The sequence below is a fragment of the Ptiloglossa arizonensis genome, chromosome 10 (assembly GCF_051014685.1).
Source record: "Ptiloglossa arizonensis isolate GNS036 chromosome 10, iyPtiAriz1_principal, whole genome shotgun sequence".
Taxonomy (NCBI): Eukaryota; Metazoa; Arthropoda; class Insecta; order Hymenoptera; family Colletidae; genus Ptiloglossa; species Ptiloglossa arizonensis.
Window position 1 is genome coordinate 15478503 of NC_135057.1, and position 22532 is coordinate 15501034.

Sequence of the window (22532 nt, forward strand, 5' to 3'; positions counted from 1 at the left end):
AGAAATGTATCTTTCCTGTAACAGTTTCGTGTGTACCGTCCGACTAAATGAACAAGGAAAGTACAAGGAGTATATGTATGCTTGGTGACTTAAACTTCAAAACGATATTTATGATAGTATCAGTGGATTAGCAAAACTTTCCGAATGAAATCTAGTTTAGATATAAATTCATTCAAAAGCATAGATGTTTGCAGAATTAAAAAATAATTCTCATTACGTGTAATTAAAAATAAATTAAATGGATTTATGTTTGGACTTATGTTTATCAGAAAAATCTCGTAACTTTATTTATAATACTCTAATCAAGACAGAAATTCGATTCTGTAGCCGCAGAAATTGATAGGTCGTTTGTCTAAATAAACAGAAGTAGTGGTAGAAATAACTTGTCAGTTAAGTTTCTTAAGTCAGGAACATCTAGTTATTAACCTCCAATATTTATCTTTTTAAATAGTAATGAATACACTCATTTTGTAATTTATTAAATTGTATAACTTTTACTGTTTGCAAATCCTTCTAGTATGGGAACGGCATTTTACGTTTCACAAAAGAATGACGGGTATTTAAATGCATACTAAAAAATGATGAGCGGAATATATGTATGTAGAAATATATAAAGAAAATAGTAAAAATTAATTATCGAACTATTTAAACTGCTTGAATATAATACGATATTGAGACACCTAACCCAAATTTGCTATATATTTTTCAATTCGAAGTTCCTATAATAAATAGAATACGATGAACGGTTATTGCATGTCATTTATATACATACATTTTTATATAATTGTTTCTTTATAGGTTATATTAATTTGTAAGAATTAAAATGAAGTATCTTTAATTAAAATTGTGTAATTTTGAAATTAATCTTTTTCTTAGTACTAAAGTAATAAGTCGATAGTTATACAAAAATATTTAAATTATAATCAGTAATTAAAATTACCGATTATTAGTAATCAATTAAAATTTCCTATTCTTTGCCCTGTAATTATTAATAAGTACTCTTTAAAATTCAGTATCCTGAATATTGCTTTCAATTTGTATTTCAAATCATTTAACTCTCGTTTTTTGAACTTGAATAAGCCTTTTTCTTGCGAATATTAAAAATAAAAAGAAGTAACGTTAAATGATTTTAAATATATTATCCACATTTCATTTCAATTTTGTATTATAAAGAACAGGTAAAAATAATATCTAAAATTATTTATTTCAATTTCAAATGAAGGTCAATTTTATCATACGTATGTACATATCTTAATTCTACGTCGTATACAAAACAATCTAGGTTAGGTTTTCTTATCATTACGTATCACAGTACGGTTCCTAAAGTAATACTGTTCTAGATTGTCTGAAAATTGTTCCTTGTCGAAAGACAATTTGTGGCCCTGAAAAGGGCCATTTGTTTGATAATAAAAATTGCAAAGGTGTCAAAATAATTATTTCTTTACGGTCTTGACCGTTTTTGAAGCGACCTTCTTTGGTTTTGGAGTTCTCGTCTTGGCTGCTGGTGCTTTGGCAGTCTTCTTGCTTTTGGACATGGTTTTGGATTCATTTGCAGATTTTGCTTTCTCAGTCTTCTCAACTTTCTCGGCTGCCTTGGTAGGAGAAGTCCTCTTTGTAGTGGTAGATTTCTTCGCAACTTCCGTCTTCTTCACCGAGCTAGGTGATTTCTTCGTTGCTGCGGGTTTACGCACCGACGTCGTCTTCTTCTCGACTGATTTTTTGACTTTCTTCGATTCAGCCACTTTTACCGTCCGTTGAAGCTTTGTCTTCGATTCAGTACCTTTAGTCACGGACAATTTGAACGATCCAGAAGCACCCTTACCCTTTGTTTGAACGACAGCGCCGGAGGTAACGGCTGACTTCAAGTATCTCTTGATGAAAGGTGCAAATTTTTCGCCGTCAACCTGGTACGTTGTCGACATGTACTTCTTGATGGCTTGTAAAGACGATCCTTTACGATCCTTTAGTTCCCTGATGGCAGAGTTTACCATTTCAGAAGTCGGCGGATGCGAAGATTTTTGAGATTTTGAAGATTTTCCCTTCGACATTGTCTTCTTTATTGGGCTAGTGTTGCTTTCGATACTCTCCACCGTAGTATTCCCAGTATTTCCTTTGTCTTCCATTTTATCACTACCAAAAACTTCTCTCTTTTGCTACTTTTCTCTTATAAATTGCACAACAAAGTTGTTATTCGATGAGCAGATGATACTCACTCGTGAACCAACAGTACTCTGACGTATAGTCAGCACCCCGTGAATCAGCGTATATAGGCTGCGAGCGCGGACCATGGAGAGAGACCGACGAATATGTTGAGCGACGAGTTTCTCTAAAAACGGCGAAGCGGTAAACGATCGCTTGATTCTAAACGCGATTTTCCAAGACCAGAGGTCTGTTATAAAATAATGAGGACTTGAATAAACGGCCACGTGTATCTAGTTTTATTTGATATTTTTTACTGTGCGATAAAAGCTATTGGCTTTCGTACACAACACGATTTTCTGGCGAGTGTCTTTTCGCCGGACAGGGGTACATCACGGAAAAACAATAAAAATTACCGATTTATCGCAAAATCGTCACTATATTTTGATCCTAAACGATTCTAATAGGAACGTTGCTAAACATTATATATTCTTTTCTGACAAAGTTTCCCTTAATCCTTGGAAATTACGAGTTTAAAATAAGCGATGCCAAAATCCATATCTCTAAAGAGTACATGGTAAAGGCTGCCTTGATATTTTATAACCCAACGATCTATAATGTAAAATTGATATAATTTTAATATAAGTGCAGACTGAGGTCATGATAAATAAATAAAAGGATTAAACTAATGTATGAAGGATAAATTAAAATAAAATCAATTTGATACGTTCACATGGAACGTATGTACATACATAAGTCACAAAAGTCATAACCTCATCGTACAACAACAAAATGCAGACAGTTAATATTATTTATATAATGTTATGTATAATTCATAGATCTTTTACGATAGAAATATGTCCTGGCAATAAGACCAAAATCGGTAAGAGTAAAGAGGTTAAGGAAGAAAAGAATTTTATGAAACGAAAAAGTATATATTAGTGGTACAATTGTAGCATGAGTACGCTATGGAATGATTTCTATTTTTATAATTTTGTATTAACCGTTCATAATTTTAACACACTTAAGTACAATGCATACATTGTTTAAGAAAAATGGTTTCCAATACGTCATATTGTTAAATATTTGACGCAGTCAAGTTTGCATTACAAAACGACAACGAAATTTGTTCTTCCACGATCATAAAAATGAAGACCCGTACTATTTCATAGAAATATTGACTTTTTATTATATTAATATAATACAGAGTTTACATCAGTTTTAGAGTTATTGTAACTAAAACGAAATAATGAATACGTATTTATACGATTATTTTATTGTGATATGTAAAAAAACTGATTGAAACAAATGAACGAATCACGTGAAATTGATATTCGTCCTCTAGAGTAGACATTGTTTCAGATATGTTTAGATATAATTGGAAAATAATATCCTTTTCTTTGTGATACACTAATATCATTTAGAAATTTATTTATAGACTTTTATGTTAAAATAAGTAAATATATTATATAAAAATCTTTTTTTTATTGTATACAATTTTTTTATTTCTTAATTTTCTAAATCCTTTTTCTTGCTGAGAATGTACGTTTTCTGTTATGCAATTAATCGAATATTATTCTATTGTATCTATCAAAAATTATATCTTTTCACAGAATAACATAACATCAAACGTATTAATCAAAAGAAGGAAAATTTTCATAGCTTAGTAGTAGTTACAATATTCTACGTCATTTGTGATTTTTATTCAGGCATACATAAAAGATGTCAAGAACGAAGAAAATGATTTGGAAACGAAGCCATAGAAATACATATATCTCTACACAAAGATAGGGCGCGCTAGCAGTTTGAATATTTGAAAGAACGTTAAAATTTTTCGTTCAAACAGTGAAAGTTTGGAGAAACTTATCGTTAAATATATTACGTTATTTTTGGGGGTTTTATTCCTAAAATATTAATTGCAATTTTCAAGTTCAAAATACTTGAGATATTTTACATCTAAGCGTTTGAACTTGATAAGACATAATGCGAATCAAATTTTACTTGACCATTAAAATAAACATTTTTTAAATAATTGTTGATTAATTATTCACTTAAAGAGTGAATAATTTAAAATTCTATAATATTGTGCTGATATTTATCGACAATATAAATATTGATTCATGTAACAAAATAATTGAAATATAAATAAAATTATTCGAAGAACTGTTACTTTATTGCATTTGTTTTTAACTCTTGACAATTTGATATAAATCTGTTGTTCACTTTGAGGTTATGTCCATCGAAATTGCATCACGTTCTTATGTTAAGTCTAGTTTCGAATAATTTATTGAATATTTGCAATAATTCATGTATGTAATAATCGATTAGTAACGAAACGTGAATGTAAAGTGATATGTTTCACTTGTGTACAATTTGGTAGTTCTTTTGCTGAAAAATTAAACTCAATTGTTTGGTTTTACTTGCGTATATAGTAAATTGAAAGTGGAATTAAAGAAAGAAAGGTTAACAGTGTACATTAATCGAAGGCGGAGTATGTTGTCTCGTCCTATCTAAGCGCGCGAAAGTTTATAAGAACCGTGCGGTAACAGTAGTGACAAAACGTTTTGCAGCGGCCGGTCTCTTTGGGTGGGGAAAATCAATAGGAAAACCGAGTTCAAATCAGAAGTATGGGTCATTAACGTTTAGCGGATGAAACGCGTGGTGTTATTTTTGAATACTTTGCTGTGCATGTGCAATGTGTCCTTGCTCATGGAACATTCACGATGACACTTCCGAAAAGCGGTACCTTTTGACGCGCGCGAGAATTTCACGGAACGTAGAGTGGTAAAGCGGTGATTTTTAACAGCTGTGTTCGATAAGAGGAAAATGTTAAGACATTGTATAATTATTGATGCTTCTTGACATCCAGTTTTAAAGACGATACCATACATCGAGTTGTATGTAATAATGATGATACTTCAAAAGATTCTGTTGGTCTGTATTGCGTCGTGTGTCTTTTCATGGATCAACCACGCTGAAACCACTCATATTTCGGGTACCTTCAATACGAAAGAATTTTTTCGGTTTCTTATAAAATTTGGTTTTCAAAAGACCGATCGTCATCGACAAAAAGATTCGTACGGATACATTTTTGGCAATGTAACATCGAAAACCAATTTTTTTGCGCCAATTACCTTGGCAGTCTTAGATCGAGGTCATTTTGTAGAATATTATGGTAATCGTACACTAGAAGATAAGAGTACTGCTTGTACACTTATGTTTAATACCTTGAATCAAAGTTCTTACGATGTACACTGTAATGAAGAAGGTCAGGATTTTTTGAGGTACGTTATTTCTTTGAGTCAACATTCTTTAGCACAATGCAAAAAAGTTAATTTAAGATTTTTTCCTTCTTACAAGGAGAGTACCTTGTCCAAAGGATAAATTATGTTCAGATGAAGATTCCATATGGAACATCGTAAAAGGATACCAATTCACATATGTTATACAAGATTTTTGGCAACCACGTTTTTGGTACATGAGTTTAGTGGCATGTTACAGAAATACAACTACTTGTCAATGGGAGTACTATGATAAACACGATGAATTAGAGTATGACATTTGGCTAGTAAATGGAAATCCAAATACTAGTGGCCTAAATAGTTTGACATACCAGTTTTCATATGATAGACAAAATACCATAGAACTGTACTTGCTGTTTTTCATGTGCTATATTATACTTGTGCCACTACAGTTATATGCAGTGAGGTTACAAAAGCACCCTGTGACAAGATTATTCACTGCTAGTTTACTATTAGAATTTATAGCAGTGTGTTTAATTTTGATACACGTGTTAAAATTTGCTCTTGATGGAGTTGGCTACGAACAGTTAGATGTTGCAGGAGATATTTTTGATATTCTATCACGAGTAAGTTTTACAATTAATGAATTTAATTTTATATAAAAAATTATTTACAATATTTTAAGAGTTACTAATTACTTTTGTACATTTTAGACATCATTCATGTTATTGCTTCTTTTACTTGCCAAAGGATGGGCAGTAACAAGAATGGAATTAACATGGAAGCCATTAGTTTTTGCTATTTGGCTTTGTTATGGAGTGGTCCATATTTTATTATATGTATGGAACATGGTATGTCTTTATTTGTATTTACTTATGCCAGAATAATTTAAGATAAAAATATATCTAATATTTTCAGACAGAGGTTGATATTATCGAAGATATTGATGAATATCAGACATGGCCAGGCTGGTTTATTCTTTTATTTCGAAGTGCAATAATGATCTGGTTTTTATGTGAACTAAGAAATACGATGACATATGAACACAATACTCAAAAATTAAACTTTTTACTTCACTTTGGTGCATCTTCTTTAGTTTGGTTCATTTATCTACCTATTATAGCACTTATAGCTCTTCAAGTAAGCGCATTGTGGAGGTTTAAACTTTTATTAGGTAAGTGTGCTACAAAATTTGAAGCCTAGTGTAATTTATCATTTTTATATGATGTCATACGTTTATAGGCATTACATATTCTGCTGATTGTTTTGCATATTGTGTAATGGCACATTTACTCTGGCCAACACGGAGTGAACAATACTTTTTACTCGCACAAGGAGCAGACAACGGTGATGAGCTTGATGAATTCAATGAAGCACCACATGTACTGAATAATTATGTAGAACCTCCAGAACTTAGTAAAATAATTACTTAATATCAGATCATAAAAGGCAAATGGTTACACAGATGAGAAGTCAAACTTATATAGTTTGATGCATGCTATGTTTGCCAAATGGTTAAATTTTATAGAGTTGATAATACTCTGCTACATGCTACTTGAGACTGATATATTCTGCGCACTCTGTAATTAGGAATATACTAATAATCAAATTCATATATGTGATAGAAAGTCAATACTTGACACAAGAAAAATAAAATGGGTGAGTATGATATGAGTACCTTTGGATAATTAATTTATCATTTAGCAAAAAAAGAAACACATGATTAAGTTGTAGCAATTTGTAGATACAAAGTGATAATGTTAATGTACGATGTTTATGTAATATATAATGATAATGTATAATGAATGTATATTTTTAACTTTTATGCCAATGTACATAATAGTAATACTTAGCTGTCAAATATTCAACATTAGATGGATGTGTTATGACTAGTAATAATCATGTATAGATAATCTTATACTACTCGTTTCTACTTATTTACATTGCTATTAAACACTATCTTTTTATCGCTACAACGTAATCTGATAACTTTAGTTTACTCATGTCATACTCTTGAATCATATCTGTTTAACTTTAATAACACTATTTTAACCTTTAATTTATATTTCATCACTGTCTATTGATTACATGTAGGAAATTTAATAAGCTAATTATAGAATTATATCTAAGAAACTTTCTAATCCTGTACTATGACACACTGTGGTCATGGTATTACTGATAGCACATTTTATAATTACATAACATTTGCTGTGTATGAAAACTATTACACTACGCGCTTGAAAGAGTATGAAAATTGAAATTAAAATCAGTGTGACTTTCTTCATGTTTTATTCTAATGGAATGTGTTTGCATAGGAGCATGTATAACTATAATGTGTATAAACGAAATTGTGTGTTAGTACATTATACACAAAGTTTTCATAAAGAAAAATACTCTTTATGCATTTGTAATTTTTTTAGTATTACATTGAAGAAGCAGATATTGTATTACTAATTCAAGTAATCGATCAAATTATTACAAATATAACTTTTATATGTATTTTGATAACAGAGGGTATCGTATTTAAATTTCTTTGTTCTTATAACATTTTTTACCTTTTCTTTGTACAAAACTGCACCAACATAAAGTATTTGAATCATAACATACGGATACTTTATATCGAAATTAAATTTTTTAATATCAGTTTGTGCTCGCACAGAAGTTTCCTATAACATTTTTGCTCAATCTTGTAATAAATTAAGTATTAGAATAATGAAATATATACTTTCTTAGAACATTTATAAACCGCATACATATGTATTGAAATGTTGGTGCGATGTTTCATATATATTTGTACTTGTAGAAATAAAAAATGATTAAAAGACAAGACACTTACGTTAAAAGTATAATACTTTCTTTAAGTTTGTTTATATAAGACCAAGTTAAAAAGAGTATAAACAATGATCCTACAAAAATCAAAGTTGTATAAGAGTACTTTTTTTTTTGAGAAAAATTATACAAATTTTTACGTAAATTTTGAGATGTTGTCAAGAGTTTATAGATCAAGGAATGTGTATCAGAATTAGAAACCTGGAAATGAATTTATTATTGGTATAAGTACTTTTCGATGTAGTACATTTTTAAGAAAATATTTCTGATCGATCAAGGTGTCGTTGATTTTCTAACACGTCTTATACACACGTATGTAATTTACAATAGTGATGTATAAATTCAATGACTTCAATTTTAAAAATTGAAATACTCAGTGTCATGATCTAGTGTTTTTTAATCATTAAATTGAAATTCTTGTTTTGTTTGTATCAATACTTCTGTATGCGATTATGTAATTAGAATAGTAATATATGTTTCATTTAAAACAAGGAAAAGACATGCAAATTGTGCTGGCATAATCCTTGCATGCAGAATTCTATACTATGTACTTTTAAAAGAAAAGGGAAGGCAACAAAGCATGTTCCAATCTACTTACGATGATGCTCCATATATGTTCTTCAGTACATAGAATTTTAAAAAGATAAATTTTATTTCTACTATATGTACGAAGCTAAGTAGAGTGAAACAAAGTTTTAGCACGTTAATAAAGTATTAATTGAAACAAATTTAAAAAATTCTAATATGTTGTGGCTTTATTTCAATACTATTTACAAAATAACTTTTTATACATATTAAGAAGTATTTTTTGTAATTATTATACTTCCACATTATAAAAATTTATAATAGTTGCAAATTTGAAGTCAGGTCATCTATGACTTGTTTGGGTCCTGGCCCAATTCCAAGTGCAGAGATCGTACCAGGACTTAATTGAGTTCTACCTGCATCTTTTATCATAGCAATAATGAGACCAGCTTTACGGGCATTATAAGCTAATGACATTAATCCTTTTTCATCAGGTATTCGTAAGACAATTTTCGGTTGACCTGTCAATAACCAGATTTCGTACATTTGTTTGTACTTTGTATTATCTACTGCTTGACGATAACATTCTACTGCTGCATGCGCACACTGAGCTGCAGTTTTTCCCTTTCCCATACGTATATCTGACCTTACAATGAGCACCATTTTATAATTTTCTGTATGTGATATAGTACATACACGTTTTAGGTAATTTATTATTGCTGACATTTTTATAAAATTAAGAATATGATTGTTCTTGCTTTTTTTGATATTTTTCCATGCATAGTTTAAAATTTTGTACTTGTTCTTGACATTTTCTCCAATCTTGAGTTTCTGCTATACACTCCTAAAAATGAGATTAGTATTAAATTATGTTACATTATAGACTTTCGATCTTTGAACATGTCTTAATACTTGAACTTGATAATGCATTTCCATACAACCAGTTTTCTTTAACATTTCCTCAAGTGGATCTTTAATGTCCTGTTCCTGCATGGTTAGACTTGAAGTGACAGTCATACTCAATTTAAATAATATATTCACAAAATCAATAAAATTTAAAATCCAATAAATATATTTTGTAGTCTACAAATTTAAAGGTTAATGTTTTTCGCTTGTCCTTTATGTTTAGTATTCATACGAATATACACAGAGTGAACAATGTAACGCAAATGTATCGACGATCCAAATCGAAAATAATTAAAACCTAACTTAAGGCATTACATATTCTAGATATATATACACGCGCCGGTTAATTATTTAAATCAAAATTAAAAAATTCGATAATCAAAATGAAAAAGGATCTTCTAATGTCAATTCTTGTGATAAAATATATCTTGAAATAAGTAAGCCGATTATAAAGATTTATTCGGGCATAAAATATAAGTACTCACGATTTTAATTACTATTTTATTTAAATGTGTGCAGGTGTTAAGGTAAAGAAAAGTTGTAAAATTTCTAATTGTGCAGGGGGTGCATAAGGCGCTAGCTTCGACATATGGCCGCTGGTATCGAGTTTTCCAGTAGATAACAAGTCATGAAGTAGTTTAGTTGAAAGCATGACATTTACTATGCAATCGTTGTGTATGTTACCAACATTGCAATCTTTGATTTTAATTTTATATCGTGTGTTACATAGTGGCGTTTAAGCTTGAAAAAAGTGCCGATGATTGTGAATTTAAGTATTAATTGCGATTTTGTCCACATTGGGGCGTTAAGCAATCATCTGCCGGCTGTTAATCGTAACGTTTTCGTAAGTATTTACTGTACTTTTCCTATTACGGTGACTTAAAAGATTTTCCTTATTTGAAAAGCATCATAATTGCTTGAAAGAAATTATACAATAAAGATTCTTTAACCATAAGTCGTGTCATTCTTTCATCGTTGCAAATCGTGAGGTGACATAACGACCCTATAATTCTATAGCACGTGGGTGATGCACGCTGAATACAAACATAAAGAAAAATGATCGTGACTGTATTTTACTGTTGCATCTTTTTACGTACTGTACGTGTTGTTTGTAACAGAAAACAGCGATATTCAAAATACATTTTATTTAGCAAAGTAAATTTGAAAAAATCACCTTTATTATAAATATTTTTATATAGAAACACTTATTCGTAGCTTGTTAACGATTATTCGAAATTGTCAAAACTATCATGCAGTTTTATTTCACAATACTTCCATTTGAGTTATTTTTTTCTTTTATATCATAAAAATAGAATTCTTACTGCATCAACGTTGTGTATGCAGTTAATGTTCCAGGGGACATGTATTAGATGTGACAAGCGATATCATCGACAAGGTCGTGGGTGCTCTAATTTATACAGGTTATTCTAATCAGCAGTCGTGCTTCAATTATTCAATGAATAAACTGTGGTTCGGAGTTCATGATTTTTATTCGCTTTGTGCAAAAAGTTTGTATATCGTGTTCCAAAATTCACGCACTACGGATATATTAGTTATTATTTATTAAAAAATTGAAAATTAAATTGCAAATATTTAATGCATTTCTCTAGCATAAAGTAATATTTGCAGATATCTTGGAAATGTCTGAGATTTGTATTTTTGGAACAAGTAGTTTAATAAATTTCGGAAGACACTGTGTACAAACGTCATAATTACAAAATTATCTAAATATATAAGATCATGAGCATAATATTTTTTTGTAACCTCGAATTAAGGACAAGAAATTTTCATATTTTCGCGCCAAACAACACTTAGTGACATCTACGGAACAGTAGAGAACGAGGTTAGTACCGAGTAAGCCGCTAGACGGCTACCAGCGATGTGTAATGTTTCTCGCAAGTGCTCGGTGGGGTATGTGATTTGTATATAAGGCCGGAACGAAGCAAATGCTTTCGGGTAGTCTGAGGCTTCCCAGGAAAGAACCAACGCATTATGCGGCCTATTTACAGACCTCATCATGTCCGGTACTCACGTATACTTTACCGCGTCGTCATCGAAAATCGATTGTTTACTTTGTAAAACTTCACTGTGGAAGTAAATATTTGACTACCTATTTTGTCATTGTCAAACATTTTCTTTTTTTTCTTTTTAACAGACATATTTATTTGTTGATATACTAATAGTTGCTATAATTGTACAATTTATACATTGTTGAAGATTTATTCATCGATTTATTGAAAATATTTTTTAAAATTACGACACGTCTTATGCAATATCAATTAGGGCGTCTTTGTCTCGGTAAATTTTATATAGTTGAAAGACATCCTGTATCGGTTTCAAAGTTTCTATTTTCATGAATACATTTTGATGGGAATTTACCTATGTATATACACATTTTTGTTACACATCGTTGCAAATACGCGAACGTGTTTTGTAATCATATTTTATCACTAATTATTAATTCAATTACTAATAAATTGACCTCTAATTATGAGCCTAACGTTAATTATATTATCACAAATACGATACTTTCAACAAGTTCATCGATGCAATCGATAATGAAATCCGTATAATTCAGCTATGGGTAATTGTGTATGGAAGAACATTTTTATTCGTTAAACTGAGTATAGTTTTTTTTCGCAGCGATTCACGAAAATGCGAATCGTGAATCTCGATTTAACCGGTTTTATTAGGAATCTAAATATTCGATTAACCAGTTGGTAATACTTGCATACTTGCATAGATAAATGTGGTCACGGTCAACTAAATATATACGTGTTATTGTTAAAGCAACTTTTCATGCAATGAAAGTTTGATAGGAAAATGATTTCTCAGAACAAAAGCATGAAGGTGTATGTGTTCCGTAACTAATAGGTTTCAAAAGATTCATCTTCTAAAGCCGCATTGTGACAATAAGACGTATTCGCTACAAAACAGTTTAAAGATTACAATTTTAATATTTTAATCATTTAATACCTTGGAAATTATTAGTATTGTAATAGATGGATGCCCGTAGAAATTAATTTGCTTTTGCCTCAAGGGAAAGTCACCGGATTCGCACCAACCGAGACACCTGCCGAAAAAATGGACCTTGGTTGGTGCGTATCCGGTGACTTTCCTTTAAAGTCATAACAAACGAATGTTTCAATCCTATCGCTAAGAGTTGATCGTTCATTTAAAAAAGAAATTTGATTTCCGAATCTCCTCCGAATGCCACCAACCACCATATCGTGTTCCCCCTGAAAGTAAGCAACATATTCTTTTATCACTTAGAACAACGAAGATATAAAGGTGGTCTTCTTTTAGTGGGCCAACCCACATTACTCGATAAGCATTCGGCTCGGCTCGTTTTTTTCCGAATACGTGCTCCCGAGCTCCAGCCAACAGTCAAATACATGCATCCTCAGCTATTGTCCGATTTTCAACACCTTCCGGGTGTACACGTAATTGTGCGTGGGATTAGAGGGAAACGCGGGATCGTACGTTGGACGGTTTAATTTTAGAGTGTCGCCGCCTGCCATGACCATGGGAGACGGACACACGGACTAGCGTCGACGAGACCAAACGTAAAACGGTACGTAATATGGGCCGCGGTGAGAGACGAAACGGGAGGTAAGGAAAGCCAAGCAGAAGGTGAGGAGGCAGAAGCACCGGTGGCGAGTCTCGCGCATTCTCTCGGTCGAATGTGACTGGTGCACCGCGAAGGTGCGCTAATAAACGAACTTCGTCACCGACAAACTGTTCGTCAGCGTCTCTGCAACTTTCTCTCTTTCTTCTTTCTCTTTCATTTTTTCCAGTCAGGAAGGGTTACTCAAATTCCTGCAGACTCGACGGATTCGTATCTGCGTGAAGCCGTCGTTTCTCGTTTCTTCGTACGGAAAGGATTTCGCGAGCGGGCCGTTTGTTAGAGGACAATCGATCGTGGATCATGGAGGAGGAGAACGGTGACGTGAAGCCCGAGGATCACGAGGACGAGGAAGTGGAGAGCGAAGAGGTGGAGAGCGAAGAGGAGGAGAGTAGTGAAGAAGTAGAGAGCGAGAAGGATGAATTGGACGAATCACCTAGCTTTCCGGGGCTCGAGCGCACTCAAACCGGCCGGCAAACGAGTATTTTCAAATATTATGCGTTTAAAGACAAAGGTGAGTCAAATGGTTTCCGTATCCTCTATTTAATCATGGAATTATTGAGCTCGCTCCAGCGAACTCTATAAAAGAAGCAGTGGATGAGTTTTATTTCGATAAATAATAATCAGAATGACAGCTTGTTTATTTACCAAAGAGAGTTGAAATTCCGACCGAAGATGTCACAGATATATCAGAAAGTGTATTTATTGCTAAATTGTGTTGTTTTTATTATTTCGTTATAGATTACATATAGGTATAGATTAATTTAGGTCAGGAAATCTAGTTTGCAATTTTCTCATCATTGTCCGCGTAACATTTTTAGAGTTACTCTGGATTCGCATTAGTTGAAGTTTAGTACATGCGTTTTTAGAAATTTCATATCTGTTTGAGCGCAAAGCTCAAGGTTAATTGGTATTTGGCTAGTGCTATTGGATAAGTGGAACTTGACCTTTAATCGACGAGTATTGATTAAAATTGAAAACAAAATTTCTTCGCGTAATTCTTCGGGAAACAGGATTTTGCTTATCGTTCTGATGAAAGATGTGACTTTGATTTATAGACTACAAGAACACGCGCAAGGTGTATATTCACGGTCGCGCAGCGCATTAGTAATCTTGCCAAAAATAAAAGAGCGCGGGATGATGACCAGAGACGCGACACGCGTGCCGTGTTGTGTGACGTCATACACGGCGTGTGTGTATAGTAGTATACTACTGTGGAATGAATATCGATACGTGCATTGCATATATATCTAAATATCTGATAAGAAAATTTTCAAATATTTACACATTCCTAAAATAAGATATCCAAGATCAATTAGTTGGACTCATCAATATGCGTACGACGGGTATTGTTTTAAATGCGATTATTTCGATCAATTTTTTTTATATTTTCGACGCGGAATTCTCACGTATTTTCGAAATAAATCTTATTTCGAGACCGAACGCTCGTACGAAATAAATCTTGGTCCAGGTTTTCGATTTATTGTTTCGAAGGAAACAATTTCTTTTCGAGTTGAACTGCGACTTTTCAAACACTCAGTATTTATTGCCAAACATTTCGTCCAAATTAACGCGGATCCTTGACATGTAATGTAGCGCTAATAGATTAGGTAACCGAAGCTTAGGTATCTTTGAAAGCAGGTACGAAGTAATATTTTAATTCATGCGAGGTATAGATTCGACAAAGAGAATGCTTAATCTGTACAGTCACATTTGTAGATAAGATTTTTCAGAGTAATGATTTCTTTCTTACGAAACTCCGATACGGTCATTCCTTGAACACAATCTTCGTTTCAGCGATGAAGCTGGAGTGATAAACTTTGAGGAATGGTAATCGTGTATACTTCGATACGATTTGATGTATTTTGCATTTACCATTGACGAGCGCTGACGACGCCTATATGCATCGCTAGGCGGTGTATAATGCATCGCGTGAGGTATCACGAGATCGATGTCCTCGCGTCATTGGTGTTCCTTTGCCAAGCAATCTAAGAAACTCATTCGTGATGCAGATGCATACACGTAGACCTATCGATTCGTTACGAGGATGAATGTTATATCCTCTAAGAACAACATCTGTGTTTTTCATCAGTGCGATGTTGTCTACCATCCTTCCATGTATTTAACCTTCTTCAATATTGTCATCTGACACTCGATAATTTGGCGATTGAAAGTCGCTTAACCATTGCTCGGTGCTCGCTCATTTACGAAAGCTATACAACGTTAGATAGTCTGCTTTCGAAATATCCTTGAAACCTATTGACGTTAATACGTTTGCAGGAATTTAGAATTCCAAAACTGATAAATAAAAGGATTATATAAGGCCTTAGAGATCCGGTTACATACTACCACGGATGTACACAATACACGAAGTTTCCTATAGGTAGAGTGAGATTGTAGAGTCGCGTTTAATCTTAACGCTTGATCTGTGCTAATATGGATGGAATCATTTGAACCACGTGTACGATATAGGAGTAACCCAACGTATGAAAATAAGACGAGTAATCTTAGCTTTCGTAGCATTGTCAGCAATATGCCAATATTGTAAGACAATTTAGCATATTTGATTTTCGTTGGAACGGGTTTATAAAGTTTCATCGAAAGCGTGAGATCTCCTCTTCGATGACACTTATCCAGTGCCGGTGGTCAAAGAGGGGAAATTATTATGGTAGCTCGGTCCAATAAGAGAAAAGCGTGGCGAGAACACTCACGTGCACGACGAGTTATGCAACTCGTGTAGACGCTACTACTGAGGAAAAAGTTCTTCGCCCGAAGTGTGGATGCCTAGCGCTCGATAATGACGCATCGTGGTTGTAAATACGGGGACGAGCCTCTCCGGGTTGGCCAATCCGGTGCGTTCTTTCCATGATGTGCACCCGTCACGATGCATTCTGTTGAAAGACAGCGCGGATTGCACGTACTTGCTTCTCTGCGCACGTCGTGTTGCACGTGCAGCTGGATACACTGGTCCCGCGTATACGTACGGTTCACAATGGTAAAAAGGAATAGAAATATTTTAATAACTCTTTTCTTTCAATGAAGATTGCTGCAGTTTTAATGATTTTACGGAGTAAATTTTCACACTTGAAATATTAATCGAAAGAAAAACCGGATAAATTATGTATAACATTTTTCTTATTTTTTCTTTAAACTTTTGGTTTTTAAGCTAAGAGTTTGTAGAGGTCTCCTATGTTGTTTATCTACGTTATCGATAACCATAATATCGATAAACTTGGTCTTAAGTAGTATGTAGATAAAAGTATAAGACAGCACGACATCTCTAACGAGTTACAAATTTTCTCGATCACATCTTGTTGTTCTGCGTTCCTGAGGCATCTTTTATAAATACGCTTTTGCGTATTCGTCATGACATCTCGTGGCATTTTTCCAGATGGATTTTAATAACAATATCAACGTTTACGTTGGCGATAAGTGTTTTACACGACCAAGAAGAACTTGAGACAAAATTACAACCGTAAATTAAATAACAATATTACAAAAATTTACTCGAAAGCAAAAGTCTGAAACCTGAATAATAAATTGTGACCATAGATAATAATATTAAAAGATTTTACATTAAATAAGGGATACGTTTATTTTACGAAACAGTTGCTTAATACCAAAATTAAAACTGGAACATATGTCATTGTCGCCAATTATATAATACTTCTGGTATTTATGGTATTTGTAATGTGAGACGTTCGGAGAAGGGAATTATTCATCATTGCGCGTCTTTAAAAGTATTAAAAGATAACAGAAACAATAGTGGCGGTAAAATGCATAATTATGTTTTTGCATAATTCGTACGTAGACTTTGCTCACTTTTCGCATAAATAACTATAATCTTACTATTTTGCGTCGCGGTGTATAACGAAAAATCCTTATCTAAAAAATAAATATAATGCGATCGTTAACACACAATGTTCCGACAATAGGCAAATTACTTAAAACTTTGTTTGAAAAGAAATATTTCGTGTAAAACGTGCTCACTTACGTTGAAATTACGAATTTTCGATACAAAATTTGTTTAAATCTACTTGGACCTTATTCCTTACGATTGTTTGAAAATGCACGCGATGAGCACAACAAGAACGAGTCTCTATCGAAACGTTGGCATTCTGTCCCTGTAACTAATCTCGAATTTCACGATGGTAAACAGCGGGTTAAGAGGAGAAGACGGGAATAATGAGTTCCCCCACGGTAGCGAATTACGTCTCTCTCGTTTTCGATGTACTCCGATTAAAAAAAGCTGCACGTCGGTTATTCTCCCTTCTTTCGTACAACGTGGAACTCGTGTCAATCGAGACCTCTTTCCAATAATGACTAAAAACTTGGAAAAGTGGCGCAAAAATTAATTCTTCTTCAAAGGAAAGTTATAGAGTCTATTTTCAGTGAAAAGGGGGAAGGACAATCAGGGTTGAACTTCGAACTGTTGCGATAGATCTTGTTTAAAGTTTGTTTCAGTTTAGTGAGGAAAAAATGTTATCGTTAGTATTTATTGTAATACAGTTCTTACGGTTGGAACTAGTATTTAAGATGAAAATTCTTCATTTTTACTGGAACTTCATTTTTGCTTCATTTTTTATCTAAACAGATATAGAGGCATCTGGAAATCCAGACGTTGCGCTACAACATGTTATTGTACATAATAAAGTCTCGTGAAAGTATCTCCGCAAATTCTCTATCGTGATGTGAGGCTCGTCTTTAAGCTTACTATTATCGTTTCAACCTACACGTGGGTCATCGAAGAACTTAATAAAGCGTGATAACGAAAAATACCGCACATTATGTCATCAGTTTTGGTCGTGACACGAGTACGACGCGATTGCTTAAATAAGATTGTATGTAAAGCAGAAGATCCAATCTTAGGAATTAGTCGAGAGACACGACGATCGGGATAACAGAACGCTCATGTCTGATATTCAATAACAAAAGAAGATACTATAAGAAATATACGTTTTATTCGGGTAATAAAATGTTCATATAACCAGACATGGCATGGAAAATCTTCAGAGTGTACGCTCACCGGGTTCTCAGAGATTTTGCAGTGTGGATTAAAAGATCGTGTTTATCTTTCAGATACAATGCCAAACTCGACGAAGAAACCGGGTCCTCTTATCGGAGTAATTGATGTCGGCACGCGGACCGTTCGCTTTGTGGTGAGGCATTGTCACAGTAAACCATATAATTACTTGACGTAATCTCCCCGACGTGAATATAGTGTGAATTCAGTTTATTTCATAGACTTTTACCAAGAACAGTCGAGGATCTCAAAGTTTTTACACGCTATGGTTTAACAGGTTTTCAATGCGAAACATGTGGCCGAAGTGGCGTCTCATCAGATCGATATAGAACAAATCAATCCGCAGGAAGGATGGGTGGAACAGGATCCAAGAGAGATTCTTTTCGCAGTGAAGGCGTGCATCAAGGATGTCCTGCGGAAATTCAATGTTCTTGGATTGCAAATGGACCAGCTGGTAACAATCGGCATTACGAATCAGAGGGAAACAACCTTGGCGTGGGACACAACAACCGGCGAACCATTGTATAACGCGATAGGTGTGTTCCGATGATAGTAATATAGATTAAAAAGATCAGATTCTCAAACAACGTCTCGTTAATACTCTTGTTGTTTCAGTATGGTCCGACATAAGAACCGTCTCAATCGTCGATCAGATAATTGCGAAGTTCCCGGATCAAAGTAAGAATCATATCAAGCCGCTATGCGGTTTGCCAGTAAGTCCATATTTCTCAGCATTGAAGATTCGCTGGATGAAAGACAATGTACCCGCTGTCAGAAAAGCGATACGCGACAAGCGATGCAAAGTGGGTACGATGGACACGTGGATCGTCTGGGTACGTGAGTATGCTGCGTTTGAATGCAAAGCTTATCAAGGACTCGCAAACAATTGGTGTGCCTTACAGCAAGAGGAATGATGATAGATGATGAACATTTGAGATCCCCAAAGAATTCATTGAAAAATGGTTACAGAATTTAACCGGGGGCAAAGACGGTGGATTGTATATCACTGACGTAACGAACGCTTCGAGGACCATGTTAATGAACATAGAAACCCTTTCGTGGGATCCTACGTTGTGCAGATATTTCGACATTCCTATGCATCTGTTGCCAGAAATCAGGAGCAGCTCCGAAATTTATGGACATATCACAATCGAACCGCTAAAGGGTATCCCTATATCCGGTGTAAGTTACACGTGCAAGTGTCTGGGTAAAATTTATAGTTCTATATGTTGACTACATTGTCTGTTATCAGATTTTAGGGAACCAACAGTCTGCATTAGTCGGACAGAATTGTTTAAAAAAAGGGCAAGCGAAGAATACGTATAGAAGTGGATGCTTTTTGTTGTGTAATACCGGAACAACGGTGAGTATTATAGTAAAACGGTATCGTAATTCGTTCGTAGGCTCGTTCATATATTTATGAAATTTTTTAAATATTTTTAGAGGATATATTCGTCGCACGGATTGGTCACAACAGTGGCGTATCAATTAGGTCCAAAAAGTCCGGCAGTCTATGCACTGGAGGGATCAGTTGCAGTGGCAGGAGCTGCTATTAAATGGTTACGTGATAACATGAAACTCATAAAGGATGTTCACGAGAGTGAGCATCTAGCTCAAAATGTTTTTAGCACCGGTGATGTGTACTTTGTGCCAGCTTTTACGGGATTATATGCTCCATATTGGAGAAAAGATGCAAGAGGGTTAGTATTACTCTTTAAGATTTTCATTTTTATAATTCTTAAGCAACTGTATATTCTGTGTAGGATTATTTGTGGGCTTACCGCGTTTACTACAAAGCAACATATAATAAGAGCATCGTTGGAAGCTGTTTGCTTCCAAACGAGAGATATTTTAGAAGCTATGTACAAAGACTGTGGTTTTCCATTGACCAAATTACAAACAGATGGAAAAATGTCAACAAACAATCTTCTTATGCAGTTGCAAGCAGATCTTTGTGGTACACCAGTATGTAAGTATATTTTATTGAGTTAGTATTATTTTCAAAGTATAAACTGTATGTTAATTTTTGTATTTGTTAACAGTTAGGTCAACAATGCCAGACATTACAGCATTAGGAGTAGCAATGGCAGCAGGTCATGCAGAAGGTATAAATGCTTGGGAACTTGAAGGTGAAGAAGTAGAAACAGTATCAACAGATACATTTTTGCCAACGACAACCTCAGAAGGTAAGAATAATTCAAATTTATTTTTATAATTTATGTATTATCCATCCACGAGAAGAAGGAGCAACGGGTTTACATCTTGTATTCTGGCATTTTTCCACGAGAAAAATACGTCGTCTATCTCGTTATCACTTTCTTTCGATAAAATTGAAGGAATTGCAAATTGCCTCTTTTACGTAGAGGAGAAGGTGGTAATATGAAACAGTTTTTGAAAAACACGAGTTTTTATAAAAGGATTTTCGACAAAAGTGAGGTATTACACGAAAAATAAAAACGTTAGAAAGTTCTAATTGTTTCTAAGTGTGTGTGGCCCATTCGCGGACTACCCTGAAGCCCAGGTGACCCTGTAGTGACCTACTACTGACTAAGGCTGACTATTATTGACTAGTACTGACCAATGCTGACCAGTACCCTCTTGAGTACCTGAAACCTCCATGGACCCCTTGGTAACCCCTGGTTACCATTCTCTAATTTTTTTAAAAATTTTGTTTGTTTTATTTATCTTATCTGTTCAGACATACTGTATTTATTTTCTCACATGAATGTATTTAACTATTAACCCACATATACTGCGTTAATAATTATTTATCCAATACAATGTGGAAGTATATAAAAGTGCACTTTTCCGAGTAAGAATAAAATTTTCTAATTACGAGATTTGTTTTTTGTTGGATGCTCTTAGATATAATAAAAAAATATATCAGGATTAAAATTGCGCCAAATTGAAGTTATTTAATGCACTAATTTTTGAAATGTCGACGGAAAACAAAATACGATTTCGTGTCACCATCTTCTCCTTTAAGTATTTACCTACGCGAACGTTTCGCTGAAAATAATTTGCGTTCTTATTAATCCTTTCGTCGTTTACAATTAATTCGTATCTCTGTTACTTGTATTTCATTACATGTAAAAGTACTTTTGTTCGCAGAAAGAGATGCCAGGTATAAAAAATGGAAGATGGCAGTTGAAAGGAGCTTAGGCTGGGCAGCAGTTAAGAAGTCTTACCAAATGACAGGTAATTTTGTAAACATTGAACAAGCCAAGTCTGAGACTTCAGGTTTGATTAAAGTTCAAAGTTTTATTAAGTTTTTTATTATGATTGCTTCAATGGCTTTTAATTTCAATATATTAATATAAAAGGAATTTTTTTTTTATAATGTTTCAGATGAAAGATATTGTGTTTTGGCATCAATCCCTGCAAGTTGGTTCTTAATGACGAGCTTCATCTTACTACGATTCAGTTATTATTTAGAAAGTCGGTGACAGCACGTTCATGTCATTATAATGGAGACTCAATTAGATGGCTGTTAGCCTTATTTTATTGCAAATGCAGGTAGGAGGAAGGCTGTCAAAATATTATGAATAGTAGATCAAAATATCGATACCAGTAACGAGTTTCAAAACAGAAAATAGTACAAGATACTTCTTTGAATCAGTAGAATTATTTCCACTCAAACTTGGCAAAGTGTTCAGCGTTTAATAATTAAAAGAAATACGGTACTATAAAACGAAGAAACTGATTTTGGCGGTAAACGTTTTAAGAAAAGTACTAGGAAACAATGCACATATGATAACATTCACTTATTCGCTACGTTTTATCGTTAGTCGATACAAGATAACGTGGTATTTCGTGAAGCATTACAATCAAGGTAAACAAGTACAAGATATTGAACTGGAACAGTTACGCATAATTTTATATAATTATAGGTGTACAAAGATTTTCTCTCTATGCAATTAATTCATTGATTAAATCATTAATTTTTAATTTAATTTCAATACCTTATTTTGTATTTCTAACTTATTCGTTATACCGTCAAAAAATCCTGTATGTATAATATTAAAATTATTGTATTATAAAAGCGTCCATGGAAATACACGTTCGTCTTGTTTTGTCGGTGTATTTGTTCTTTCAGCCTAACGTTCGAATACCCTGTATTTCCCCGTACAGCATAGTATTAATTAATGTTTATTCATCTATTTGACAAATTGGAAAAATGAAATCTTAAATTTTAAAAGTATAAATGGTTCAAATAGAGCGCGCTATAGCAGCGCCACCGAGC

At 33.7% G+C, this 22532-nt stretch overlaps 5 protein-coding genes across 7 annotated transcripts; 2 read left to right on the forward strand and 3 right to left on the reverse strand.

The window, feature by feature from the left end:
- Positions 1-1185: 1185 nt before the first annotated feature.
- On the reverse strand, positions 1186-2242 carry LOC143152010 (uncharacterized). Its single transcript, XM_076321634.1, has one exon. The coding sequence runs from the start codon at positions 2121-2123 to the stop codon at positions 1434-1436; it is 690 nt and encodes a 229-aa protein (XP_076177749.1). The 5' UTR covers positions 2124-2242; the 3' UTR covers positions 1186-1433.
- Positions 2243-4412: 2170 nt separating this feature from the next.
- Positions 4413-8041, forward strand: LOC143151959 (integral membrane protein GPR180). Of its 2 annotated transcripts, XM_076321511.1 has the most exons (6): positions 4413-4601; positions 4710-5423; positions 5500-6007; positions 6095-6232; positions 6300-6555; positions 6624-8041. In XM_076321511.1, exons 2-6 carry the CDS (start codon positions 5047-5049, stop codon positions 6812-6814), a joined length of 1470 nt encoding a protein of 489 aa, XP_076177626.1. In that variant the 5' UTR covers positions 4413-4601; positions 4710-5046; the 3' UTR covers positions 6815-8041. The 2 variants fall into 2 exon arrangements, with proteins under 2 accessions (XP_076177626.1, XP_076177625.1); XM_076321510.1 differs by having other exon boundaries at positions 4413-5423.
- Positions 8042-8924: 883 nt separating this feature from the next.
- On the reverse strand, positions 8925-9461 carry LOC143151847 (peptidyl-tRNA hydrolase 2, mitochondrial). The gene has a single exon (XM_076321304.1). The coding sequence runs from the start codon at positions 9459-9461 to the stop codon at positions 9051-9053; it is 411 nt and encodes a 136-aa protein (XP_076177419.1). The 3' UTR covers positions 8925-9050.
- LOC143151849 (uncharacterized) lies at positions 9439-10225 on the reverse strand. The gene is made up of 3 exons (XM_076321305.1): positions 10127-10225; positions 9648-9818; positions 9439-9579 (listed from the first exon to the last, which is right to left on the reverse strand). The coding sequence occupies exons 2-3, from the start codon at positions 9750-9752 to the stop codon at positions 9472-9474; spliced, it is 213 nt and encodes a 70-aa protein (XP_076177420.1). The 5' UTR covers positions 9753-9818; positions 10127-10225; the 3' UTR covers positions 9439-9471.
- Positions 10174-22361, forward strand: LOC143151841 (glycerol kinase 3). 2 transcript variants are annotated; one of them, XM_076321292.1, is made up of 12 exons: positions 10174-10485; positions 13439-13780; positions 18346-18425; positions 18567-18825; positions 18905-19122; positions 19259-19471; positions 19542-19652; positions 19733-19989; positions 20053-20258; positions 20332-20475; positions 21401-21487; positions 21638-22361. In XM_076321292.1, the coding sequence occupies exons 2-12, from the start codon at positions 13570-13572 to the stop codon at positions 21733-21735; spliced, it is 1884 nt and encodes a 627-aa protein (XP_076177407.1). In that variant the 5' UTR covers positions 10174-10485; positions 13439-13569; the 3' UTR covers positions 21736-22361. The 2 variants fall into 2 exon arrangements, with proteins under 2 accessions (XP_076177407.1, XP_076177406.1); XM_076321291.1 differs by lacking the exon at positions 10174-10485 and adding an exon at positions 13071-13346.
- Positions 22362-22532: the final 171 nt, after the last annotated feature.